Raw genomic sequence first — 27,003 nt, 5'->3', positions numbered from 1 at the left:
AAAGAGCCATTTTGACCAGTTTCACAAATTATAGAAAACAATGGGAGCCGCAAAATTTTTTGGTAATTTTAAATGAAATTACACTGTATACAAAGTTTTTTATTTGCTTTGTATAAACCAGGGGCCTCAGACACGCTGCCCACACCTTTATGTGGAATTTGAAAGCTGGTGCGGCACGCGGGTTTTAAATGAATGGCTCAGCGTCATGGGCGCCGTGATGGTACAGCATATAGCACCTACTACAGCCAGCGTGCCTGATCAACCACCCTTTATATGGGGCTTCCGCTTGTTCACGTAGGCGACAGCAAGGCATACTTGGTCAACAACCACACAGGTCACACTGACGGTGGCGGTATAAAAAAACAAAACTTTAACACTCTTACTAATAACGCGCCACACTGTGAACCCACACCAAACAAGAATGACAAACACATTTCGGGAGAACATCTGCAGCGTAACACAACATAAAAACAACAGGACAAATACCCAGAATCCCATGCAGCCCTAACTCTTCCGGGATACATTATACACCCCCCGCTATCAAACCCCGCCCACCTCAACCGACGCACAGTACGCCTTGCTGTCACGTACGTGTGCAAGCAGAAGATGTATGTTGTATAACAAGTGTTGGGCTGGCACGCTGTTAATACAGATTGTAGAGGGCGCCAAATGTTGTACCATCATGCAGGGCCGGCCCGTGGCATAGGCCGTATAGGCAAATGCTAAGGGCGCCGTCCATCAGGGGGCGCCATGCCAGTGCCACAAATGTTGGAGAAAAAAAAAAAAAAAAAAAAAAAGTTGTTATTATTATTTCTAAATACAAAAAAATTATCTCACGTTAATTAAAATGCAAAGTAAAGCCTATTTAAAAGAAATATTATTTGTTACAACATTACGCCCCCTCTACCCCCGCACGGTGCGCCCCCTCCCTTCCCGTATCATGACTCTTTTTGGACGTCACCACATCAAAAAATCAACACAAGATGTCAAAACGTCCAAAACTGTCAGGTGCCCAGGGAAGAAAAAAGAGAAAAGAAGAGGAGAAACGAGAAAAAGACAGAGGTAGCAGGTAGGTAACGTTAGCCTACATGAAATTATTTGTCTGTTACAGAATGTGATAGTAACCTGGCTTTTTAGCATTAAGCTAATGTTACATGATTCGGCAATTGCTAATCAATAAATAGCTAGTTCTGTTTTAACGTCGGGTTAATATTGTGGAGGGGGCTAAATTGTTATGGAAAATAATAATGTAACGTTAGGTAATTACAGTACTCCCACCTTACATTCCTCAGGGACATTTGTATTAGGTCTTTTAAGCAGGTGTTTTTTGTTTACATTATTGCCTTCTGGTTAGTTAATGTTTGCCCTGCAGGTAATAGTCACTTTTCCACCCCTTTATATATTAGGTATAGTTGTAAGTAAAAAAAAAGGTCAAAGACAAAGCTATTCGGGTTCTTGTGAGTATATACACTTCACTGCCGATGTGGGGGGGCGCCACCTAAAATCTTGCCTAGGGCGCCAGATTGGTTAGGGCCGGGCCTGCCATCATGGCACGCCCTTATTATAGCCGTAAGGGTGAAAATCGGTGAATATTAATCCCGGGAGTTTTCTGCGAGAGGCACTGAAATCCGGAAGTCTCACGGGAAAATTGGGGAGCCGCATCAGAGTGATCAAAGAGCCGCGGGTTGCCGACCCCTGCACTAGTCGGACCACAGAACACTTTTCCACTTTGCATCAGTCCATCTTAGATGAGCTCGGGCCCAGCGAAGCGTTTCTGGGTGTTGTTGATAAATGACTTTGGCTTTGCATAGTAGAGTTTTAACTTGCACTTACAGATGTAGCGACCAACTGTAATTACTGACAGTGGTTTTCTGCTCCTGAGCCCATGTGGTGATATCCTTTACACACCGATGTCACTTTTTGATGCGGTACCGCCTGAGGGATCGAAAGTCAAGGGCATTGGTTTTCGGCCTTGCTTACGTGCAGTGATTTCTCCAGATTCTCTGAACCTTTTGATGATATTACGGAGCGTAGATGGTGAAGTCCCTAAATTCCTTGTTGAGAAATGTTGCTCTTAAACTGTACTTAAAGGTCAGTATTTATATAAAGGTTATGAGGTTCCACACAGATAAACAAACAAAGCTACTTGACATATTTCACAGCTATAGTAGCCCAAGGAAAACACGTGTGGTTGAAAAAAAACCACCAAGTTTGAATGGAGTTTCTGCTCATTTAGGCGAGTGCGGTTTCACGAGTCAGCATTTCACTCCGCACTTGAAGCACAATGACAATAGCTGCTCTCTTCAAAGGAAACCACTTCTCTTAACCTCCCAGGTTTTCAGCGGCGGGCAGGAAAAAGTCACGGCGTGAGAAAAATGTGGAGATTCTGTCAAGGCAGCAGATGCAATAACGGAGGAGAAACCAAAAAAAAACACCTCAGAAAGTCCAAACTTTTACTGTCCTCCTCAAAGTTGACCCTCACAGGCTTTTTCCGCTTAACAAAGCACATCTGGAACGAGGCGAATGCAGAAGTATGTCAGCATTTGGACAATATCGCAAGGATCTATTTCAAAAGGAAGAAACGTTTATGAGTTAAAGTCACGTCTGGATAAATCAGAGAGATATAATAATATGTTCTAATAGGGAGGAGAACAAGAACAGAGATGTGTGACAGTATAGAAAGCAAAACATAATTTATAAGTTATTACGATAACACATTTTGATGAAGTAGATAATAATAATAATATTAAAGTAAATAATAAATAGAAAACTATTTTTGTCAAATATTATTGATATGCAGTGATGTAGGAAAAGAAACAAATACAAATTAAAGCTGCAAGCAGCGATGGACGGGACCGACTTTTGCTGGTGTTTCCTGCCTTTACCCTTTCAACCTATTTTCACTCGCACATTACCTACCTTCTCTGCATAGTGGGGTCACGCTGGTGCTTTCTGTCTTTACCCATACAACATATCTTCACCTGCACATTACCTACCTTTTCTGCATAGCGGGGTCACGCTGGTGCTTCCTGCCTTTACACATTCAACATATCTTCACCCGCACATTACCTACTTGCTCTGCATCCTCGGGTCACGCTAGTGCTTCCTGCCATCACCCAGGCAACATATCTTTACCTGCATATTACCTACCTTCTCTGTATCCTGGAGACAAACTGGTGCCTCCTTCTTTCACCCAGTCAATATATCTTTACCCACACAGTACCTACCTTCTCTGCATTGTGTGGTCACGCTGGTGCTTCCTGCTTTTAAGCGGCCATCTTGAGACGGCAGCAGCGCAGCGGTTCTTTGAAGGCTCGTAAAATCAAAACCGGAGCAGTAATTAAAACTCTTTCGTCAACTTTTAATCAGAAGGGTTCAATCTCTCTACTGTGCGAGTTTGAAGCCGACACGACAAACGCGCTCAGAGGAGATAATGTTTGAAAAAAGGTGACCGGTTTTTACAAAACTTTTGTTTTGAAGGGGGAATTGCAAACTTGCTGTTGATTTTTGCTGGTGGTTGTCAATCTATGAAATGTAGGTCTAAGTGAGACCTACATAGAGGTTTTGGTTTCATGTCTCTACGACATTCCTACTGGAAGTTACAGGCAGTTTTGTCAGAGTTTTCTTCCTAGGAGCAGTTATGTCTGTGTTTTCTTCTTAGGGGGCGCTAGAGCGCAATTTTGAGTTTTGGGGTTGGGTTTTTTTATTAGATCACAATTTTTGCCAGACCTGATGTGTGTGTCCACTTTGGTGAGTTTTGAAGCATGTTAAGGGGGTCAAATTACAGCTCAAAGAGGCAAAAGTTACTGTTTTTACTAAATATTTGTTTTGAAGGGGGAATTGCCAACTTCCTGTTGATTTTTGATGAAATATGTTAGTGCATGAAATCTAGGTCTAAGTGAGACCTACATAGAGGTTTTTGTTTCATGTCTCTACGACGTTCCTACCGGAAGTTACAAGCAGTTTTGTCTGTGTTTTTCCCTAGGGGGCGCTAAAGCGCAATTTTGAGTTTTGGGGTTTGGTTTTTTCATTAGATGGCAATTTTCGCCAGTCCTGATGTGTGTGTCAAATATGGTGAGTTTTGAAGCATGTTAAGGGGGTCAAATTACAGCTCAAAGAGGCGGCCGGTATAATAATAATAAAACGTTACAATTACAATAGGGTCCTCTGTCCCAAAGGGACATTGCGGTCCCTAATTAAAGCTGCAAGCAGCATTGGTCGGGCCCGCGTATTTGGCAGGTGCTAGTTCTAAGTGTCCCAATACTTTTGTTCAGTTTTCGTCATAAGTGTCCCAATACTTATGTCTACTTTTAGTCCGAATTGTCCCAATACTTTTGTGTAGTGTACCTACCTTGTCTGTATTGTGGGCACGCTGGTGCTTCCTGCTTTTAAGCAGCCTTCCTGAAAAAACAGCAGCATCAGCGCAGCGGCTCTTTGAAGGGTCATAAAATCAAAACCGGAGCCGGTATCAAAACTCTTTCACTAACTTTTAATCAGAAGGGTTCAATCTCTCTCCTGTGTTAGTTTGAAGCCGAAACGTCAAACACGCTCAGAGGAGATAATGTTTGAAGAAAGGTGACCGGTTTGTACAAAAATGTTGTGTTGAAGGGGGAATAGCAAACTTCCTGTAGATTTTTGCTGGGGGTTGTCAATTTATGAAATGTAGGTCTAAGTGAGACCTACATAGTGGTTTTTGTTTCATGTCTTTCCGACCTTCCCGGTGGGAGTTACAGGCAGTTTTGTAATTTTTTTCTTCCGAGGAGCAGTTATTTCTCCGTTTTATTCAAAAATTGCTCAAGAGCGCAATTTTTAAATTAGTTTTTTTATTAGATCGCAATATTTGCCAGTCCTGATGTGTGTGTTCAGTTTGGTGATTTTTGAAGCATGTTAAGGTGATGCGATGAGGTGGCGACTTGTCCAGGGTGTACCCCGCCTTCCGCCCGATTGTAGCTGAGATAGGCTCCAGCGCCCCCCGCGACCCCAAAGGGAATAAGCGGTAGAAAATGGATGGATGGGATGGGTTAAGGGGGTCAAATTACAGCTCAAAGAGGCAAAAGTGACTGTTTTTAGTACTTTTTTGTCTTGAAGGGGGAATTGCCAACTTCCTGTTGATTTTTGCCCGAGAATATACCATTATGAAATCTAGGTCTAAGTCAGACCTACATAAAGGTTTTTGTTTCATGTCTCTCCGACCTTCCTAGTGGGAGTTACAGGCAGTCTAGTTTTTTTTCCCGTAGGGGGCGCTAGAGCGCAATTTTGAGTTTTGAGGTTTGGTTTTTTGATAAAAAGTTTTGCCGTATATTACTGATGTGTGTGTAAAATTTGGTGAGTTTTGAAGCATGCTAAGGGGGTCAAATTACAGCGCAAAGTTGCGGAAGAATAATAATAAGAAAGAATAAAACCTTACAAATTCAATAGGTCCTTATGTCCCATTGCATAAGGACTCCCTTTGGGAGTCCTTATGCAATGGGCCATGCGGGCCCTAAAAATTAAATAAGTTACTAAGATAATGCAAAAAAAAAGGTAATAATAATAACAAATAAAGTAATTAATACATATAATTGTTTTAAATATTAAAACTATATTATCACAGGTATACAAAACTGACTTTGTATGAATAAATGCCTTATACAGGCTGAACAATAACTTCCACAGTCGTAGGTGTGAGCTGACCTCTGCTCTTTCATCTGATGACTTTTCATTTTCCATGTGTTTGTGTTGTAAGTCAAATGTAATTTACATGAACATTGATACTTCTTTCTCCTAATAATCATACTGCAATGTTTTTTTTCCACCCCCAGATGCGGATACTGGACAAGTTCCCCATTGAAGGAGGACAGAAGGACCCCAAAAAGAGGATTATTCCTTTCTTGCCAGGTGATGAATCAACTAGAGTAGGAGAAAACTAAATGTTTTATGGACTATAGCAGGGCCTCCCAAACTTTTTTAATTACAAAGTTTATTCATTATTGAGTGTTAAAATCTTAAAAGTATTTTATATGGCTGCTATTTTTAGCTATTTACTGCAAAAATGTCAGTTAAAACCAAGATTTGAACTGAACTTGATGTCCGATGTGAAACTAAGGGTGTGTCCTAGGGTTGTATGGTATACTGGTACCAGTATGGTACTAATGAATCAAAAGCGGTACTATACTCTGTTAGAAAAAGTACCGGTCCCCCATTAAATTTTTTTTAACGGGCATGACTGCACGTCGTCGTCACGTGGTGACATTGCTGGTTTTACGAGCAGAGGAGCATGTTGGGCAGCGCACACACACAGAGTACTTACAAGCAGAAACAGTGTGTAGACAGAAAAGGGAGAATGGACGCATTTTGGTGTAAAAAGTCAAGATAAATGAAGTTATAACACTGAAACACCCTCAGGAAGAGCTGCTTTAAGACATCCATCTCCAGTCTGCCTTGTTTTAACTACTTCTAAATCACTAATCCTGGCCTCCATGGCGACAAATAAAGTACCGTATTTTCCGCACCATAAGCCGCCCTGGGTTATAAGCCGCGCCTTCAATGAACGGCATATTTCAAAACTTTGTCCACCTATAAGCCGCCCCGTGTTATAAGCCGCATCTAACTGCGCTAAAGGAATGTCAAAAAAACAGTCAGATAGGTCAGTCAAACTTTAATAATATATTAAAAACCAGCGTGATGTGGGCGCGCATGGAGTCGTATATCAACATGGACGGAGCTGCGTGAAAAAAGCCACCCGGCCTCTTCGCGTAAACTTAAACTTACCTTAACCACTCGCTCATCTTTTCTTCATCCATCCATCCCTTCGAGTTAGCTTTTATGATGACGCCGGCTGGAAAGGTCTCTTTTGGCAAGGTCTTCCTTTTGAATATCACCATGGGTGGAAGTTTCTGGCCATTAGCATGGCAAGCTAGAACCACAGTGAAGGATGACTTCTCATTCCCTGTGGTGCGAATATTCACCGTACGTGCTCCCGTTGTATCCACAGTGCGGTTCACAGGAATATCAAAAGTCAGTGTTGATAATGTTCTCTGGCCGGATCTTTTTTTCAGCTATCTTGTTTTTACAATATGCACGGAAAGTAGCCAGCTTTTCTTGAAAGTCTTTAGGCAGTTGCTGTGAAATAGTAGTCCGTGTGCGGATGGAGAGATTGCGTCTTTTCATGAACCGGAAACCTGTCGCTTAGTAGGAGCCATTTTGTGGTCTTTACAGATGTAAACACACAAAGGAAATGAAACGTAATATCCGCGCGCTTCTTCTTCTTCTACGGGGGCGGGTGGTTGCTTACAGTAGAAGAAGAAGCGCTTCCTCTTCTATGGGGGCGGGTGCTTACCTTGGCGGTTGCTTGCGTAGAAGAAGAAGCACTTCCTCTTCTACGGGGAAAAAAGATGGCGGCTGTTTACCGTAGTTGCGAGACCGAAACTTTATGAAAATGAATCTTAATATTAATCCATATATAAAGCGCACCGGGTTATAAGCCGCACTGTCAGCTTTTGAGTAAATTTGTGGTTTTTAGGTGCGGCTAATAGTGCGGAAAATACGGTACAGGAGCGTATCTAGCTGCTGACCCGTCTCCGCTCGGGATGGTGTCCTGCTGGCCCCACTATGGACTGGACTCTTACTATTATGTTGGATCCACTATGGACTGGACTCTCACAATATTATGTCAGACCCACTCGACATCCATTGCTTTCGGTCTCCCCTAGAGGGGGGGGGGGTTCCCCACATATGCGGTCCTCTCCAAGGTTTCTCATAGTCATTCACATCGACATCCCACTGGGGTGAGTTTTTCCTTGCCCTTATGTGGGCTTTGTACCGAGGATGTCGTTGTGGCTTGTGCAGCCCTTTGAGACACTTGTGATTTAGGGCTATATAAATAAACATTGATTGATTGATTGATTGATAGTCGATACTACTATGATTACATCGATATTTTTTAAATAAAAAAAATCATATTATGTTTATAAAGTCAGTAAATACGTCCCTGGACACATGAGGACTTTGAATATGACCAATGTATGATCCTGTAACTACTTGGTATCAGATCCATACCTAAATGTGTGGTATCATCCAAAACTAATGTCAAGTATCAAAGAAGAGAAGAATAAGTGATTATTACATTTTAACAGAAGTGTAGATAGAACATGTTCAAACAGAAAATAAGCAGATATTAACAGTAAATGAACAAGTAGATTAATAATAAATTTTTTACAGTTTGTCCCTCATAATGTGTAGAAAATAATAGGTGTATAAATGACACAATATGTTACTGCAGACTAATTAGGAGTCTTTGTTTGTTTACTTACTACTAAAAGACAAGTTGGCTATTTTATTTAAGGACTAAATGACAATAATAAACATATGTTTCATGTACACTAACATTTTTTGTTACAATAAAGACAATAATGACATTTTTTTGTGGTCCCCTTTATTTAGAAAAGTATTGAAAAGTATCGAAATACATTTTGGTACCGGTATCAAAATATTGGTATGGGGGACAACCCTAGTTGTGGTGGCCCACTAATGACATCATCTTGGCCCAGGAGCCTCTATGGAAGCCCCCTTGGTCCAAATAAAAAGAAGAAAGATTTTATGACTCTGACACATTATTGTGCAAGTGGTGTTCTTTTGTTGTTTGAACAATTCTTACAACTCACTGCGTGGCGAGAAGCCATGTTGCATTGTTGTGTTTACGACTCCCCCCCCCACTAAACCAAAGCATGGTGACTCTGCCATGCAGACCTGGACTTAGCCGGGAGAAATGTGTCTAATCTGATCAACGTATTCTGGGCCGACGCAGAAGGAAGTAGTGAAGAGGTCTTTTGTCCGGACAAAATGGACCGCTAATGTCTGACTGGTGCTATTTTCATCTCGCTCTCCATTGGTTTGACCTAGCTCCCATCAACACTACTAACCCGTTAAACCGGGGCTCTTTAGTGCCGCCCTAGTGGCTCCCTGGAGCTTTTTTAAAAAAGGATTGAAAACGGGAAAAGATGGGTGGAAAATAAGTTTTTAGTTTGAGGACAAACATGACACAAACAATTGTTATAAAGCCCACTGTTTAATATGTTTGTGTGTATGCTTCACTGATGACACTATTTGGTGAACATCGTTTTGTCCTATTCATTTTGGCGGTTCTTGAACTCGCCATGGTGTGGACTGTGACGCAACAGTTTGTTTACATGTAAAATCTTCCACTCCTTTGTCTCATTTTGTCTACCAAACGTTTTATGCTGTGCGCAAATGTATGCTTCACCGATGACACTATTTGGTGAACATCGTTTTGTCCTATTCATTTTGGCGGTTCTTGAACTCGCCATGGTGTGGACTGTGACGCAACAGTTTGTTTACATGTAAAATCTTCTCCTTCTTTGTCTCATTTTGTCCACCACACGTTTTATGCTGTGCGCGAATGTATGCTTCACCGATGACACTATTTGGTGAACATCGTTTTGTCCTATTAATTTTGGTGGTTCTTGAACTCGCCATGGTGTGGACTGTGACGCAACAGTTTGTTTACATGTAAAATCTTCCACTCCTTTGTCTCATTGTGTCCACCAAACGTTTTATGCTGTGCGTGAATGTATGCTTCACCGATGACACTATTTGGTGAACATCGTTTTGTCCTATTCATTTTGGTGGTTCTTGAACTCACCATGGTGTGGACTGTGACGCAACAGTTTGTTTACATGTAAAATCTTCCACTGCTTTGTTTCATTTTGTCCACCACACGTTTTATGCTGTGCGCGAATGTATGCTTCACTGATGACACTATTTGGTGAACATCGTTTTGTCCTATTCATTTTGGTGGTTCTTGAACTCGCCATGGTGTGGACTGTGACGCAACAGTTTGTTTACATGTAAAATCTTCCACTCCTTTGTCTCATTGTGTCCACCAAACGTTTTATGCTGTGCGTGAATGTATGCTTCACCGATGACACTATTTGGTGAACATCGTTTTGTCCTATTCATTTTGGCGGTTCTTGAACTCGCCATGGTGTGGACTGTGATGCAACAGTTTGTTTACATGTAAAATCTTCCACTCTTTTGTCTCATTTTGTCCACCACACGTTTTATGCTGTGTGCGAATGTATGCTTCACCGATGACACTATTTAGTGAACATCGTTTTGTCCTATTCATTTTGGCGGTTCTTGAACTCGCCATGGTGTGGACTGTGACGCAACAGTTTGTTTACATGTAAAATCTTCCACTCCTTTGTCTCATTTTGTCCACCAAACGTTTTATGCTGTGCGCGAATTTATGCTTCACCGATGACACTATTTGGTGAACATCGTTTTGTCCTATTCATTTTGGCGGTTCTTGAACTCGCCATGGTGTGGACTGTGACGCAACAGTTTGTTTACATGTAAAATCTTCTCCTTCTTTGTCTCATTTTGTCCACCACACGTTTTATGCTGTGCGCGAATGTATGCTTCACCGATGACACTATTTGGTGAACATCGTTTTGTCCTATTAATTTTGGTGGTTCTTGAACTCGCCATGGTGTGGACTGTGACGCAACAGTTTGTTTACATGTAAAATCTTCCACTCCTTTGTCTCATTGTGTCCACCAAACGTTTTATGCTGTGCGTGAATGTATGCTTCACCGATGACACTATTTGGTGAACATCGTTTTGTCCTATTCATTTTGGTGGTTCTTGAACTCACCATGGTGTGGACTGTGACGCAACAGTTTGTTTACATGTAAAATCTTCCACTGCTTTGTTTCATTTTGTCCACCACACGTTTTATGCTGTGCGCGAATGTATGCTTCACTGATGACACTATTTGGTGAACATCGTTTTGTCCTATTCATTTTGGTGGTTCTTGAACTCGCCATGGTGTGGACTGTGACGCAACAGTTTGTTTACATGTAAAATCTTCCACTCCTTTGTCTCATTGTGTCCACCAAACGTTTTATGCTGTGCGTGAATGTATGCTTCACCGATGACACTATTTGGTGAACATCGTTTTGTCCTATTCATTTTGGCGGTTCTTGAACTCGCCATGGTGTGGACTGTGATGCAACAGTTTGTTTACATGTAAAATCTTCCACTCTTTTGTCTCATTTTGTCCACCACACGTTTTATGCTGTGTGCGAATGTATGCTTCACCGATGACACTATTTAGTGAACATCGTTTTGTCCTATTCATTTTGGCGGTTCTTGAACTCGCCATGGTGTGGACTGTGACGCAACAGTTTGTTTACATGTAAAATCTTCCACTCCTTTGTCTCATTTTGTCCACCAAACGTTTTATGCTGTGCGCGAATTTATGCTTCACCGATGACACTATTTGGTGAACATCGTTTTGTCCTATTCATTTTGGCGGTTCTTGAACTCGCCATGGTGTGGACTGTGACGCAACAGTTTGTTTACATGTAAAATCTTCCACTCCTTTGTCTCATTTTGTCCACCAAACGTTTTATGCTGTGCGCGAATTTATGCTTCACCGATGACACTATTTGGTGAACATCGTTTTGTCCTATTCATTTTGGCGGTTCTTGAACTCGCCATGGTGTGGACTGTGACGCAACAGTTTGTTTACATGTAAAATCTTCCACTCCTTTGTTTCATTTTGTCCACCACACGTTTTATGCTGTGCGCGAATGTATGCTTCACTGATGACACTATTTGGTGAACATCGTTTTGTCCTACTCATTTTGGCGGTTCTTGAACTCGCCATGGTGTGGACTGTGACGCAACAGTTTGTTTACATGTGAAATCTTCCATTCCTTCTTTGTCTCATTTTGTCCACCACACGTTTTATGCTGTGCGCGAATGTATGCTTCACCGATGACACTATTTGGTGAACATCGTTTTGTCCTATTCATTTTGGCGGTTCTTGAACTCGCCATGGTGTGGACTGTGACGCAACAGTTTGTTTACATGTGAAATCTTCCACTCCTTCTTTGTCTCATTTTGTCCACCACACGTTTTATGCTGTGCGCGAATGTATGCTTCACCGATGACACTATTTAGTGAACATCGTTTTGTCCTATTCATTTCGGCGGTTCTTGAACTCGCCATGGTGTGGACTGTGACGCAACAGTTTGTTTACATGTAAAATCTTCCACTCCTTTGTCTCATTTTGTCCACCAAACGTTTTATGCTGTGCGCAAATGTATGCTTCACCGATGACACTATTTGGTGAACATCGTTTTGTCCTATTCATTTTGGCGGTTCTTGAACTCGCCATGGTGTGGACTGTGACGCAACAGTTTGTTTACATGTGAAATCTTCCACTCCTTCTTTGTCTCATTTTGTCCACTACACGTTTTATGCTGTGCGCGAATGTATGCTTCACCGATGACACTATTTGGTGAACATTGTTTTGTCCTATTCATTTTGGCGGTTCTTGAGCTCGCCATGGTGTGGACTGTGACGCAACAGTTTGTTTACATGTGAAATCTTCCACTCCTTCGTTGTCTCATTTTGTCCACCACACGTTTTATGCTGTGCGCGAATGTATGCTTCACCGATGACACTATTTGGTGAACATCGTTTTGTCCTATTCATTTTGGCGGTTCTTGAACTCGCCATGGTGTGGACTGTGACGCGACAGTTTGTTTACATGTGAAATCTTCCACTCCTTCTTTGTCTCATTTTGTCCACCACACGTTTTATGCTGTGCGCGAATGTATGCTTCACCGATGACACTATTTGGTGAACATCGTTTTGTCCTATTCATTTTGGCGGTTCTTGAACTCACCATGGTGTGGACTGTGATGCAACAGTTTGTTTACATGTAAAATCTTCCACTCCTTTGTCTCATTTTGTCCACCAAACGTTTTATGCTGTGCGCAAATGTATGCTCCACCGATGACACTATTTGGTGAACATCGTTTTGTCCTATTCATTTTGGCGGTTCTTGAACTCGCCATGGTGTGGACTGTGACGCAACAGTTTGTTTACATGTGAAATCTTCCATTCCTTCTTTGTCTCATTTTGTCCACCAAACGTTTTATGTTGTGCGCAAATGTATGCTTCACCGATGACACTATTTGGTGAACATCGTTTTGTCCTACTCATTTTGGCGGTTCTTGAACTCGCCATGGTGTGGACTGTGACGCAACAGTTTGTTTACATGTAAAATCTTCCACTCTTTTGTTTCATTTTGTCCACCAAACGTTTTATGCTGTGCGCGAATGTATGCTTCACCGATGACACTATTTGGTGAACATCGTTTTGTCCTATTCATTTTGGCGGTTCTGGAACTCGCCATGGTGTGGACTGTGACGCAACAGTTTGTTTACATGTAAAATCTTCCACTCCTTTGTCTCATTTTGTCCACCAAACGTTTTATGCTGTGCGCAAATGTATGCTTCACCGATGACACTATTTGGTGAACATCGTTTTGTCCTATTCATTTTGGTGGTTCTTGAACTCGCCATGGTGTGGACTGTGACGCAACAGTTTGTTTACATGTAAAATCTTCCACTCCTTTGTCTCATTTTGTCAACCAAACGTTTTATGCTGTGCGCAAATGTATGCTTCACCGATGACACTATTTGGTGAACATCGTTTTGTCCTATTCATTTTGGCGGTTCTTGAACTCGCCATGGTGTGGACTGTGACGCAACAGTTTGTTTACATGTAAAATCTTCTTCTGCCCTCTTGTGAACTGAATGACAAGACTATTGATTTGTTGCATTCAAGTGCACTGACCGTGTTGTGTTTCCTACCAGGTAAAGTCCTGTTTCGCCGAAGTCACATCCGAGATGTAGCGGTCAGAAGACTCAAGCACTTGGACAACTACTGCAAAGTAAGACCAAGGTTACACAAATTGGCACACTCATTTATGGTCTGGTAACACAATAAAATGTAACGTTCAGGGTCACAAAATGACCCACGCTGGATGACAGAGTTGGGGACAAGTTATCTCTCTGAGGGCTTTTATTCGCAGCGCTACGGCATTTTTAGGTCGGGCATTTATCTTCCCGTCTCAGGCTGAACAGGAAACGAGCGCTCTATCTGCACTGCTCATTTCCTGTGGGCCAATGTAAATAGGCAGCCTTTGAAGGAAAGCAAGGAAGTCGGGGCACACTCTGCTTGAAGGCAGAGAGGAATAAGAACGTAGTTACCTGCATGGTTAGGCCAGACAGGAAGTGTTGGGCAGGTGTTTTGCCGAGCGAGTCAGCTTTTTCTCAGTGGCCAAGTGCTTAGAGCAGCGGTTCTTAACCTTGTTGGAGGTACCGAACCCCACCAGTTTCATATGCACACTCCCCGCCTGCGATCTGTGCCCCAAAACTCTGGCCGGGGGTCGGCGGAAGCCGGCGCACTTTTAAAATGCCGCCGTGTGTCCGAATCTGTGACTTTTAGGTCTAACCGTACAAAATGAGCGAAAGGGCTAGCCTAAAATGTTAGCATGCTAACATCAGCATGCTAATATGAGAGGTCGGCACACTTCCAAGATGGCGCCAAGTATCAAAAATCATAAAAAAACCATACAAAAACCCAAAAGCAGTGAAGTAGTCACGTTGTGTAAATGGTCAATAAAAAGAGAATCCTTTTCAACTTATATTCAATTGAATAGACTGCAAAGACAAGATATTTCATGTTCACACTGACAAACTTTGGTATTTTCTGCAAATGTTAGCTCATTTGGAATTTGATGCCTGTGACATGTTTCAAAAAAGCTGGCACAAGTGGCAAAAAAGAGTGAGAAAGTTGAGGAACGCTCATCAAAGACTTATTTGGAACATCCCACAGGTGAACAGGCTAATTGGGAACAGGTGGGTGCCATGATTGGGTATAAAAGCAGCTTCCATGAAATGCTCAGTCATTTACAAACAAGGACGGGGGCGAGGGTCACCACTTTGTCAACAAATGCCTGAGCAAATTGTTTAAGAACAACATTTCTCAAGCAAGGAATTTAGGGATTTCACCATCTACGCTCTGTAATATCATCAAAAGGTTCAGAGAATGTGGAGAAATCACTGCACGTAAGCCATGATATTACACACCTTGGATCCCTCAGGCGGTACTGCATCAAAAAGCAACATCAGTGTGTAAAGGATATCACCACATGGGCTCAGGAACACCTCAGAAAACCACTGTCAGTAACTACAGTTGGTCGCTACCAGAGGTGGGTAGAGTAGCCAGAAATTGTACTCAAGTAAGAGTACTGTTACTTTAGAGATTTATTACTCAAGTAAAAGTAAGGAGTAGTCACCCAAATATTTACTTGAGTAAAAGTAAAAAGTATGTTGTGAAAAAACTACTCAAGTACTGAGTAACTGATGAGTAACATACACACTCATATATATATATATATATATATATATATATATATATATATATATACATGCATACATACATATACATTGATATATACAGTATATAATTTATATGTATTTATTTAGCTGTTTTTGTTTACATGTTAAAGGTGTTTTAATGAATATACATGCATGTTTAACATATAGATTCCTTTCTTTCATGAAGACAAGAATATAAGTTGGTGTATTACCTGATTCTGATGACTTGCATTGATTGTAATCAGACAGTAGTGATGATAACGTCCACGTTTTCAAATGGAGGAGAAGAAAAGTTCCTCCTTTCTGTCGAATACCACATGAAAGTGGTGGGTTTTTGGCATCTTATTTGTCCAGCTTCCATATTCGTTTTTATACACTTTACAAGAAATACATTGGCGTCAAACTCCGTAGCTTGCTAGCTTGTTTGCGCTGGCTTTCGGAGACTCTTGTTTTGAAAGCGCAGGCGCGATGGAGCGGCACTTTTATTGTGAAGACAGGAACGTCCTCATGTGCGGTCAGTCTTTAGGCTTTTGACGGGATGTACGGTTAAAATAAAAAAGTATCTTTTTTCCTTCACACTTTTGATTGATTGATTGGAACTTGTATTAGTAGATTGCACAGTACAGTACATATTCCGTACAATTGACCACTAAATGGTAACACCCCAATAAGTTTTTCAACTTGTTTAAGTCAGGTCATGTGACCGCCTGGCTCTGTTTGATTGGTCCAACGTCACCAGTGACTGCATCTGATTGGTGGAACGGAGTGAACGTCACCAGTGACTGTATTTGTTGAAACGCAGGCACTATGAAGGTCTGTCTGACAGACCAAAACAAACAAAGCGTGCATTAACAGATCGATAAAAATTAGTAGCGAGCTGAATGTAGATAAAAGTAGCGGAGTAAAAGTAGCGTTCCTTCTCTATAAATATACTTAAGTAAAAGTAAAAGTATGTTACATTAAAACTACTCTTAGAAGTACAATTTATCCCAAAGGTTACTCAAGTAGATGTAACGGAGTAAATGTAGCGCGTTACTACCCACCTCTGGTCGCTACATCTGTAAGTGCAAGTTAAAACTCTACTATGCAAAGCCAAAGCCATTTATCAACAACACCCAGAAAGGCTGCCGGCTTTGCTGGGCCCGAGCTCATCCAAGATGGACTGATGCAAAGTGGAAAAGTGTTCTGGCGTCTGACGAGTCCACATTTCAAATTGTTTTTGGAAACTGTGGACGTCGTGTCCTCTGGAACAAAGAGGAATAGAACCATCCGGATTGTTCTAGGGTGAAAGTGTAAAAGGCAGCATGTGTGATGGTATGGGGGTGTATTAGTGGCCAAGACATGGGTAACTTACACATCTGTGAAGGCGCCATTAATGCTGAAAGGTACATACAGCTTTTGGAGCAACATATGTTTTATCATGGACGCCCCTGCTTATTTCAGCAAGACGATGCCAAGCCAGGTGTTACAACAGCTTGGCTTCATAGTAAAAGAGTGCAGGTACTAGACTGGCCTGCCTGTAGTCCAGACATTGAAAATGTGTGAAGGCTAAAATATGAGAAGGGAGACTGTTGAACAACTTAAGCTGTACATCAAGCAAGAATGGGAAAGAATTCCACTTCAAAAATGTGTCTCCTCAGTTCCCAAACCTTTACTGAGTGTTGTTAAAAGGAAAGGCCATGTAACACACTGGCAAAAATGCCTTTTTTGCAATGTGTTGCTGCCATTAAATTCTAACTTCATGATTATTTGCAAATGTGAACATGAAATATCTTGTCTTTGCAGTCTATTCAATTGAATATAAGTTGAAAAGGATTCTCTTTTTATTGACCATTTACACAACCTGACAACTTCACTGCTTTTGGCTTTTGTTTTTCTTGAGGCCCATTTGAAGTTGTTCAAAAGTAGTAAAATTATTTTTTACCATCAAGCAGATCATAACAGTTCAAGCATGCTTGAATCCTTGTGAAGGTGCTTTCTAGAAGCATGTGTTTATGTGTCCCGCAGCTGCTTGAGACAGACGATTGTTATTCCACATCGCCCCTCTGGGCTTTATTCACGGTTCGGAAAGCCGCTTCCTTCCCCTCCACATCTCCACCTAGCCTTCCCATCTGACTCACCGACTCATCAGCAGTTTACTCACCACTTCTCTAACCAGAGCCCTTCTTTTTAAAGAATAGACGTAACCTTTTGTTGAGAACCCGCGTCAAACAGAAGCCTCCCTCCCACAGGCGCTGATGAAGCTTCCCACACACATTTCCCAAAGCGAAGAGGTTCTGAAATTCTTCGAGACCAAGTCAGAGGACCTCAACCCTCCACCTGAGTGAGTAAACATCACCGATTTAGTGAATTGTATACAGTGTGTGTGTGTGCCTGCATGCCCCTCCACCACCCTAAACCAGATGAGGTATGGCGTCCAGGCCGGGGACATCTGATCCCAGAACTAATGCAATTGGGATCATGAAAAGGTGGCAAAGTTCAAGCCCCGCCGCAGACGAGGCTCACGCTGTCATCGTTTGTCACTCCCAGTTCAAAGTCCTGAATGGGTGCTAGATCATGTTTGTTTGAAGTGGCATCCATACCCTTCCATTTGTGCTTATGTAAGCATCACTCCAAGGAGTTCACAGGCACCAATTCAGACACTTCAGACCGTGAATGTTGATGTTGAAATGTCCTAAACCCTCTCAGGGAGGGACAACACCCGGCAGGCACAAGACATTGAAACAACGTTGAATTAGGTCAGCGTTTCTCAAAGTGTGGGGCGCGCCCCACTGGTGGGGAATAGAGACATGACAGGTGGGGCGCGAGGAACGGGAGGAAATTTCACTTTACATTTTTTTTTTAATTATTATATTCTTAGATTTTTTTTTTTTACTATGCTTTCATTTTCTATACACACTGTAAATCACTTTGTGATTCTGTCTGTGAAATCCGCTATATAAATAAATGGAAATTACCGGTACTTATTTTTACTGTAGGCTTTATATTTCTCGGTACGAGCGAAAGTTTGACAGACATAGCAACAGTAACTAATGGGGGCGGGGCTAAGCGGAACAAACTTTCGCGCGGATGGGTAGCAGGCTAATGTGTGGACCACAATTACACAAATATATACATTTGTGACTCGCACCTCAAAGGTCGTCCAGCCAGAGCCAGCGCCTGCAGAGAAACAAAAATGTGACGGGCACACACTGTGTCATTCACCGGGAAGCACTCGCGTCAAGGCAGCTCAGCCCCGAACTCAATGAGGTTTTAACAGATGTGAGTGCGGTAAATTTGATCAAAACACGACCACTGAAAGCGCGACTGTTCTCTGCACTGTGTGAGGAAATGGGAGCTGATCATACAGCCGTGCTGTTTCACAGTGAAGCAAGGTGGCTCTCCCGGGGAAAAGTGCTGTCACTTGCCCTGTCTTGCCAAATGCATAGCTCCTCCTTTTTTTTTTTGCAAAGATTGCAAAGTGGCACTTTTATTGTATTTATTATTGAACTTGATGCAAGTTATTTGATTTATTATTGAACTTGATGCAAGTTATAACACTTTTTTTGATTTATTATTGAACTTGATGGAAGTTATAACACTTTTGTTTTATTTATTATTGAACTTGATGCAAGTTATAACACTTTTTATTTATTTATTATTGAACTTGATGCAAGTTATTTGATTTATTATTGAACTTGATGCAAGTTATAACACTTTTATTTGATTTATTATTGAACTTGATGCAAGTTATAACACTTTTTTGATTTATTATTGAACGTGATGCAAGTTATAACACTTTTTTTGATTTATTATTGAACTTGATGCAAGTTATAACACTTTTTTTTGATTTATTATTGAACTTGATGCAAGTTATAACACTTTTTTTGATTTATTATTGAACTTGATGCAAATCATAACACTTTTTTTGATTTATTATTGAACTTGATGCAAGTTATAACACTTTTTTGATATATTATTGAACTTGATGCAAGTTATAACACTTTTGTTTTATTTATTATTGAACTTGATGGAAGTTATTTTATTTATTATTGAACTTGATGCAAGCTGTACCACAGCTGCACAGTTATTATATTTATCATTGAACTTGGTGTTATTTTATGTTATCGAGTTTGAATGTATACTACTATATGTTACTTGATGTTCAATAAATTTGAAAATGTTAAAGCTTGGCATTAGCGCTCTGTTGGGGCGATGGGGGCAGGTGGGGCTTGAAAACTCCCCCTTGTCCAAAGTGGGGGATGACAAAAAAAGTTTGAGAACCACTGAATTAGGTCCTGATATTGAGCAACTCAAACATAATATTGAAACAACATGCTTTTTGACAACGTTTAATCAATGTTGGGTTGTGACCTTGATTTGACCATTAAAATATTGCTCATTTCCCAACCAATATTCTACAACACCAAAATAATATTGAAACAACATGCTTTTTGACAACGTTTAATCAATGTCAGGCCTTGACGTTGATTTGACCATTGAAATGTAGTCATTTCCCAGCCACTATTCTACAACACAACTACAACATTGAAACACCATGCTTTTTGATGTTTAATCAATGTTGGGTTCTGACGTTGATTTGACCATTGAAATGTGGTCTTTTCCAACCAATATTCTACAACGCAAACATAACATTGTAACAACATGCTTTTTGACAATATTTAATCAATGTTGGGTTGTGACGTTGATTTGACCATTGAAATGTGGTCATTTCCCAACCAATATTCTACAACTCAAACATAATGTTGAAACAACATGCTTTTTGACAACGTTTAATCAATGTCAGGTTTTGACGTTGATTTGACCATTGAATTATGGTCATTTCCCAACCAATATTCTACAACACAAACATAACATTGAAACAACATGCTTTTTGACGACGTTTAATCAATGTTGGGTTCTGACGTTGATTTGACCATTGAAATGTGGTCATTTCCCAACCAATATTCTACAACTCAAACATAATATTGAAACAACATACTTTTTGACAACGTTTAATCAATGTTGGGTTCTGATGTTGATTTGACCATTGAATTATGGTCATTTCCTGACCAATATTCTACAACTCAAACATAACATTGTAACAACATGCTTTTTGACAACGTTTAATCAATGTCGGGTTTTGACGTTGATTTGACCATCGAATTATGGTCATTTCCCAACCAATATTCTACAACACAAACATAACACTAAAACAACATGCTTTTTGACAACGTTTATTCAATGTCGGGCCTTGATGTTGATTTGACCATTGAAATGTGGTCATTTCCCAACCAATATTCTACAACACAAATACATTAAAACAACATTATTTTTGACAATATTTAATCAATGTTGGGTTCTGGCGTTGATTTGACCATTGAAATGTGGTCATTTCCCAACCAATATTCTACAACTCAAATTCAACGTTGAAACAACATGCTTTTTGGTAACGTTTATTCAATGTCGGGCCTTGATGTTGATTTGACCATTGAAATTTGATCATTTCCCAACCAATATTCTACAACTCAAACATAATATTGAAACAACATGCTTTTTGACGTTTAATCAATTTTGGGTTCTGACGTTGATTTGACCATTGAAATTTGGTCATTTCCCAACCAATATTTTACAACACAAATACAACATTGAAACAACGTGCTTTTTGACAACGTTTAATCAATGTCGGGTTTTGACGTTGATTTGACCATTGAATTATGGTCATTTCCCAACCAATATTCTCCAACACAAACATAACATTGAAACAACATGCTTTTTGACAACGTTTAATCAATGTTGGGTTGTGACCTTGATTTGACCATTAAAATATTGCTCATTTCCCAACCAATATTCTACAACACCAAAATAATATTGAAACAACATGCTTTTTGACAACGTTTAATCAATGTCAGGCCTTGACGTTGATTTGACCATTGAAATGTAGTCATTTCCCAGCCAATATTCTACAACACAAATACAACATTGAAACAACATGCTTTTTGATGTTTAATCAATGTTGGGTTCTGACGTTGATTTGACCACTGAAATGTGGTCATTTCCCAACCAATATTCTACAACTCAAACATAATATTGAAACAACATACTTTTTGACAACGTTTAATCAATGTCGGGTTTTGACGTTGATTTGACCATCGAATTATGGTCATTTCCCAACCAATATTCTACAACACAAACATAACATTGAAACAACATACTTTTTGACAACGTTTAATCAATGTCGGGTTTTGACGTTGATTTGACCATTGAAATTTGGTCATTTCCCAACCAATATTCTACAACTCAAACATAATATTGAAACAACATGCTTTTTGACAATATTTAATCAATGTTGGGTTGTGACGTTGATTTGACCATTGAAATTTGGTCTTTTCCCAACCAATATTCTACAACTCAAACATAATATTGAAACAACATACTTTTTGACAACGTTTAATCAATGTTGGGTTCTGACATTGATTTGACCATTGAAATTTGGTCTTTTCCCAACCAATATTCTACAACTCAAACATAATATTGAAACAACATACTTTTTGACAACGTTTAATCAATGTCGGGTTTTGACGTTGATTTGACCATTGAAATCAATCAATCAATCAATCAATCTTTATTTATATAGCCCTAAATCACAAGTGTCTCAAAGGGCTGCACAAGCCACAACGACATCCTCGGTACAAAGCCCACATACAATGTTGGGTTCTGACGTTGATTTGACCATTTTCCAAGCAATATTCTACAACAAAAATAGCAACCTCTTGAGTTCCAAGACCAGCAGGCCAGTCACCTCGTTCTTGTTAATCCCACTTCAAAGTGAGCAAGTGACCTGCGGTCTGTGAGACAGTCCAGAACCCTTAAAAATGAAGCTTGTGGGGGCTGAATGCTTAGAAGTCATCAAAGGAGAGTATTTGTTTTATATTGCTGCCAAAATGTGGACGCAAACTCATCCAATGATGAAACATGTTCAACTTTAATGTGAATGTTATCTCTTAACTGATCCAGTCCTTGGTGACAATTCCTCAGAATTGACAGTGACTATTCACACTGGTTACATCAGCAGTGACGTGCCGTTAGTTGGAATTCTAAGACATTCTAATACCCTTTTCTTTAATTAAGAGGACACAAATAAAAAGGAAAATACTTTTTAATCCCATTAGTTGTATTTTTTTTTAAAATAGATCTAAAAAACATACAGTGGTAAAGAACATCATGTCATGGCTGTCTTGACTTTACAATCTTTTCTTATTTTTTTGTGATGTAGTGATTGGAGCACATACTTGTTGGTCACAAAAAACATTCATGAAGTTTGCTTCTTTTATGAATTTATTATGGCTCTACTGAAAATGTGAGCAAATGTGCTGGGTCAAAAGTATACATACAGCAGTGACGTGCGGTGAGGTTGATGGCTGGTGAGGCACTGACTTCATCACAGTCAGATTTACAAACATATGAACCCTAAAGAGTATCTTATTCACCATTTGATTGGCAGCAGTTAACGGGTTATGTTTAAAAGCTCATACCAGCATTCTTCCCTGCTTGGCACTCAGCATCAAGGCTTGGAATTGGGGGTTAAATCACCAAAAATGATTCCCGGGCGCGACGCCGCTGCTGCCCACTGCTCCCCTCACCTCCCAGGGGGTGAACAAGGGAATGGGTCAAATGCAGAGGACAAATTTCACCACACCTAGTGTGTGTGTGACAATCATTGCTACTTTAACTTAACTTTAACTTTACACATACAAACTGTAGCACACAAAAAAAGCACATTTAATAAAAAAAACGTTATTATGGTCTTACCTTTACTTATAAATGTGCCGCTGTTGTGCTGGATTAATGAACCCCCTGATAGGAGTGTTATATCAACTAAAGCCCTCACTTAAACTTTCCACGTGCAAGATTGAATCTATTTAAAAAAGTGTAACCGAGGGTTTATAAATGTGGCCTATACTGTATGAAACTACAAAATAACACACACGGAGGCTCCAGTTTACACGAGGACCACTTTATTTACATTCTTTCAAAAACTTCCGCTCTACTCCAACGTGTCAAAATTCCGCTCTTAGCGCCTTCAAAATAAGAGCTCAAGGCATATACTGTATAACAGCGCATAACAGGAACTTAACATCACAAAGAGGAAAGCCCATAAAAATAGGTTACAAAAGTTATTTAATAAGAAGCCAAAAAGTGCAAAAACAATAATGTTGGTGTTGGAGGAGTTGTGAATTAGGTACACCTGCAGTCTGCAGGCGTACCTAATGTTGTGGCCCAGCAGTCATTCACAACTCCTCCAACACCAACATTATTGTTTTTGCACTTTTTGGCTTCTTTTGAAATAACTTTTTTAAATAGATTCAATCTTGCACGTGGAAAGTTTAAGTGTGGGCTTTAGTTGATATAACACTCCCGTCAGGGGTTGCCGTGCATTCTACGGCGGGGGTGCAGGAGGCGAGCCTCAGCCACTGCGTCTTTTGCAGCCGTTTTATGATCGCTCAGCACAAGAAATACTTTACACATACAGTTGTTGACAAAATACACTGTACATTATATACCTCAGCTAACTAAACTATGGAAATGTATAATATAGTTCATATAGCAATACAGTCTCACTGCACAGCAGGCCAGCAGTTAGCCGAGTCCGCAATCCATGTTGAGGCACTGAGTGACGTGCCTCAACTGGCTGCTGTTCACCGCACCGTCTCTTCTCAGTATTTGAACGGCAAATGTGAAAATTCAGCGATTTTGAATAGAAATAATCTAAAACTGGTGAAGTTAAATGGAAAATAACTTTATAGTATAATCACTGGATACATTTAACAATTTAATATATATTTTTTTCTTTTTACATTTTTTTCTTTCCATGATGGCAGGTGAGGCCCCGCCTCACCTGCCTCTAGTGACTGCACGTCACTGGATACAGCAATGTTAATATTTGCTTACATGTCCCTTGGCAAGTAATAAGGCTCCAATCACTCTATCACAAAAAAATAAGAGTTGTAGAAAGTATTGGAAACTCAAGACATGATGTTCTTTACAAGTGTATGTACACTTTTCACCACCACTGTATGTGTTCTTACCTTTATTTGAAGAGGTCTAAAGGAAATGCTCTGTTACTTTGTTGTAGGGTTGCCCCGATACCAATATTATGGTACCAGTACCGCTACCAAAATGTATTTCGATGCTTTTTGATACCTTTCGATACTCGTCTAAATAAAGGGGAGCACAAAAAATGTCATTATTGGCTTTATTTGAACAAAAAAATCTTAGTGTAGATGAAACATATGTTTATTATTGTCATTTAGTCCTTAAATAAAATAGACAACTTGTCTTTTAGTAGTAAGTAAACAAACAAAGACTCCTAATTAGTCGTATGCAGTAACATATTGTGTCATTTATACACCTATTATTTTGTACACATTATAAAGGACAAACTGTAAAAAATGATTATTAATCTACTTGTTCATTTACTGTTAATATCTGCTTATTTTCTGTTTGAACATGTTCTATCTACACTTCTGTTCAAATGTAATAATCACTTATTCTTCTCTTCTTTGATACTTGACATTAGTTTTGGATGATACCACACATTTAGGTATCGATGCGATACCAAGTAGTTACAGGATCATACAATAAAATATAATACCTAATAAACCAATACTGATGAAGAAATTCTGATGTAAAGGGTAGGTGTCGCGCTGTTTTCTGTTTTAACATGTTCTATCTACACTTCTGTTAAAATGTAATAATCACTTATTCTTCTCTTCTTTGATACTTGACATTAGTTTTGGATGATACCACACATTTAGGTATGGATCCGATACCAAGTAGTTACAGGATCATTCATTGGTCATAATCAAAGTCCTCATGTGTCCAGGGACATATAATATACTTGCCAACCTTGAGACCTCCAATTTCGGGGGGTGGGGGCGTGGTCGGGGGTGGGGGCGTGGTTGGGGGCGTGGTTAAGAGGGGAGGAGTTTATTGACAGCTAGAATTCCCCAAGTCAAGTATTTCATATATATATATATATCCTGAAAATATGCAAACAAAACTGTGTTTAGATAATTGATACTTCAAACTTGCATAAATAAATATTAAGGAATAATAATAAATGATAAATGGGTTGTACTTGTATAGCGCTTTTCTACCTTCAAGGTACTCAAAGCGCTTTGACACTAACATAACTTGGCTTCTGAGAGCTTCAAAATGTAATGAATAAAATGCTAAAGTTGTTGATAAACAAGCAATTATTTTAATAATTAAATATGGTCATTTTTAATGAATTATTATGATCATTTAAAATTAATTATTTCAAATATGTTTATTTTAATGTATAATTCTATGGCTGGATGTAATAAGGAGTCAGAAAAAATACAAATAAAAATACAATTAATTTTGATGTTTTTAGCAAATTATAGTAAACATTTATTTATTTATTTTAATTAATAAATTTATTTATTTTTAGGTAAGATAAACATAATAATACAATTTATCTCTAGTCTGGATGATTTACTTCTTGTCACCCTGTTGTCCTCCCGTCGTGCAAAAAAAAGGCTGTTTCTCCATGGAGCTGGAGGGGGCGTGGCCTCCAGCTCCGGCTGAAAATCGGGAGATTTTCGGGAGAATATTTGTCCCGGGAGGTTTTTGGGAGAGGCGCTGAATTTCGGGAGTCTCCCGGAAAATTCGGGAGGGTTGGCAAGTATGACATATATATTTATATGTATACATGTATATATTTAAAGACAAAAAACACTCACATTTCAACTTTTTCACATTAAGTTAGTTTTTTAGTGTGTATTTTTTGATAATGTATTTTTTAGAATAAGACCTGCTTCAAAAATGCTTACTTTTAAGAGATAATGCTCTGTTTTGACCACAGCTTTATTATGGTCGAGGCAAGGATGTAAAGTGATATACTGCCATCTAGTGGCCAGCAAAAAAAACATATACAGTATGTTAATGCTGTGTTGTCATAACGTCACTAGAGGGAGCCAAATATTCATACATTTGAATTGTAATGACTGGGAGTAGCAGAGGTTTGTAGTCAAGACTAAATGCATTCATCTTTCTTAGAATAATAACAATAGAACAATAACAAGACCTGATAGCTCATTTTATTACCTATTCTGTGTTATATGTGTTTTATGTTGCACCAAGAACAATTCCTAGTTTGTGTACCCGTTCTCAAACAATGGCAATAAAAACTATTCTGATTCGGAGTAGAAACGTCTTCTAAAGGAGTCTCTTTTGCAGACTAATTCCTTACTTTCCATTGTGGTTTAATTCCCCAGTTTGGATGCTATTAGTGGGCAGAGTTCAGGTCAATAAAAGCAATGTTTTGCCTGCACAATGCTGCTGGATGCAGACAAGCAACTTGCTCTATTATAATGACTTCCTGTTCTGTGCTGTCAAGGCTGGTTCCTCCTGTGGAGGTTAATCCCAGGTCAGCCTCAGCCTGTCTGGAATATATACAACTTGTAATATCCCACACATTTATATAATAAAGATATAGTGAAAGGTCCTTATCGTGCCATTTAAACTATTTTAAACAAAGGTCCCCCATTTAGACTGTTTAAAAATGCTTTTCGCAAACCCAACTGGGAACTTGTTGTTTTGTGTGTTGGTAGCTTTAATGCTAATGACAGTTCACTTTGTTCCCAGCAGGCACATGACATTAAATCAACGTTGACAACTTGTTGAATTAGGTCCTGACGTTGAGCAACTCAAACATAACGTTGAAACAACATGCTTTTTGACAACCTTTAATCAA

General features: G+C 39.7%; 1 protein-coding gene across 3 annotated transcripts in view; it reads left to right on the top strand.

The window, feature by feature from the left end:
- sh3pxd2ab (SH3 and PX domains 2Ab) overlaps positions 1 to 27,003 on the top strand; it is a 283,993-nt gene that overhangs the window by 37,711 nt on the left and 219,279 nt on the right. For all 3 annotated transcript variants that reach the window (XM_061968244.1, XM_061968226.1, XM_061968235.1), the window contains exons 4-6: positions 5,802 to 5,877; positions 13,674 to 13,750; positions 17,474 to 17,565. In XM_061968244.1, coding sequence (XP_061824228.1) covers positions 5,802 to 5,877; positions 13,674 to 13,750; positions 17,474 to 17,565 — 245 coding nt within the window. The remainder of the gene's footprint in view (positions 1 to 5,801; positions 5,878 to 13,673; positions 13,751 to 17,473; positions 17,566 to 27,003) is intronic.

This window comes from Nerophis lumbriciformis, linkage group LG02 (genome assembly GCF_033978685.3).
Source record: "Nerophis lumbriciformis linkage group LG02, RoL_Nlum_v2.1, whole genome shotgun sequence".
Classification (NCBI taxonomy): Eukaryota; Metazoa; Chordata; class Actinopteri; order Syngnathiformes; family Syngnathidae; genus Nerophis; species Nerophis lumbriciformis.
Note: the sequence above shows the minus strand (reverse complement) of the source record. Positions and strands in the feature narration are given on the sequence as shown.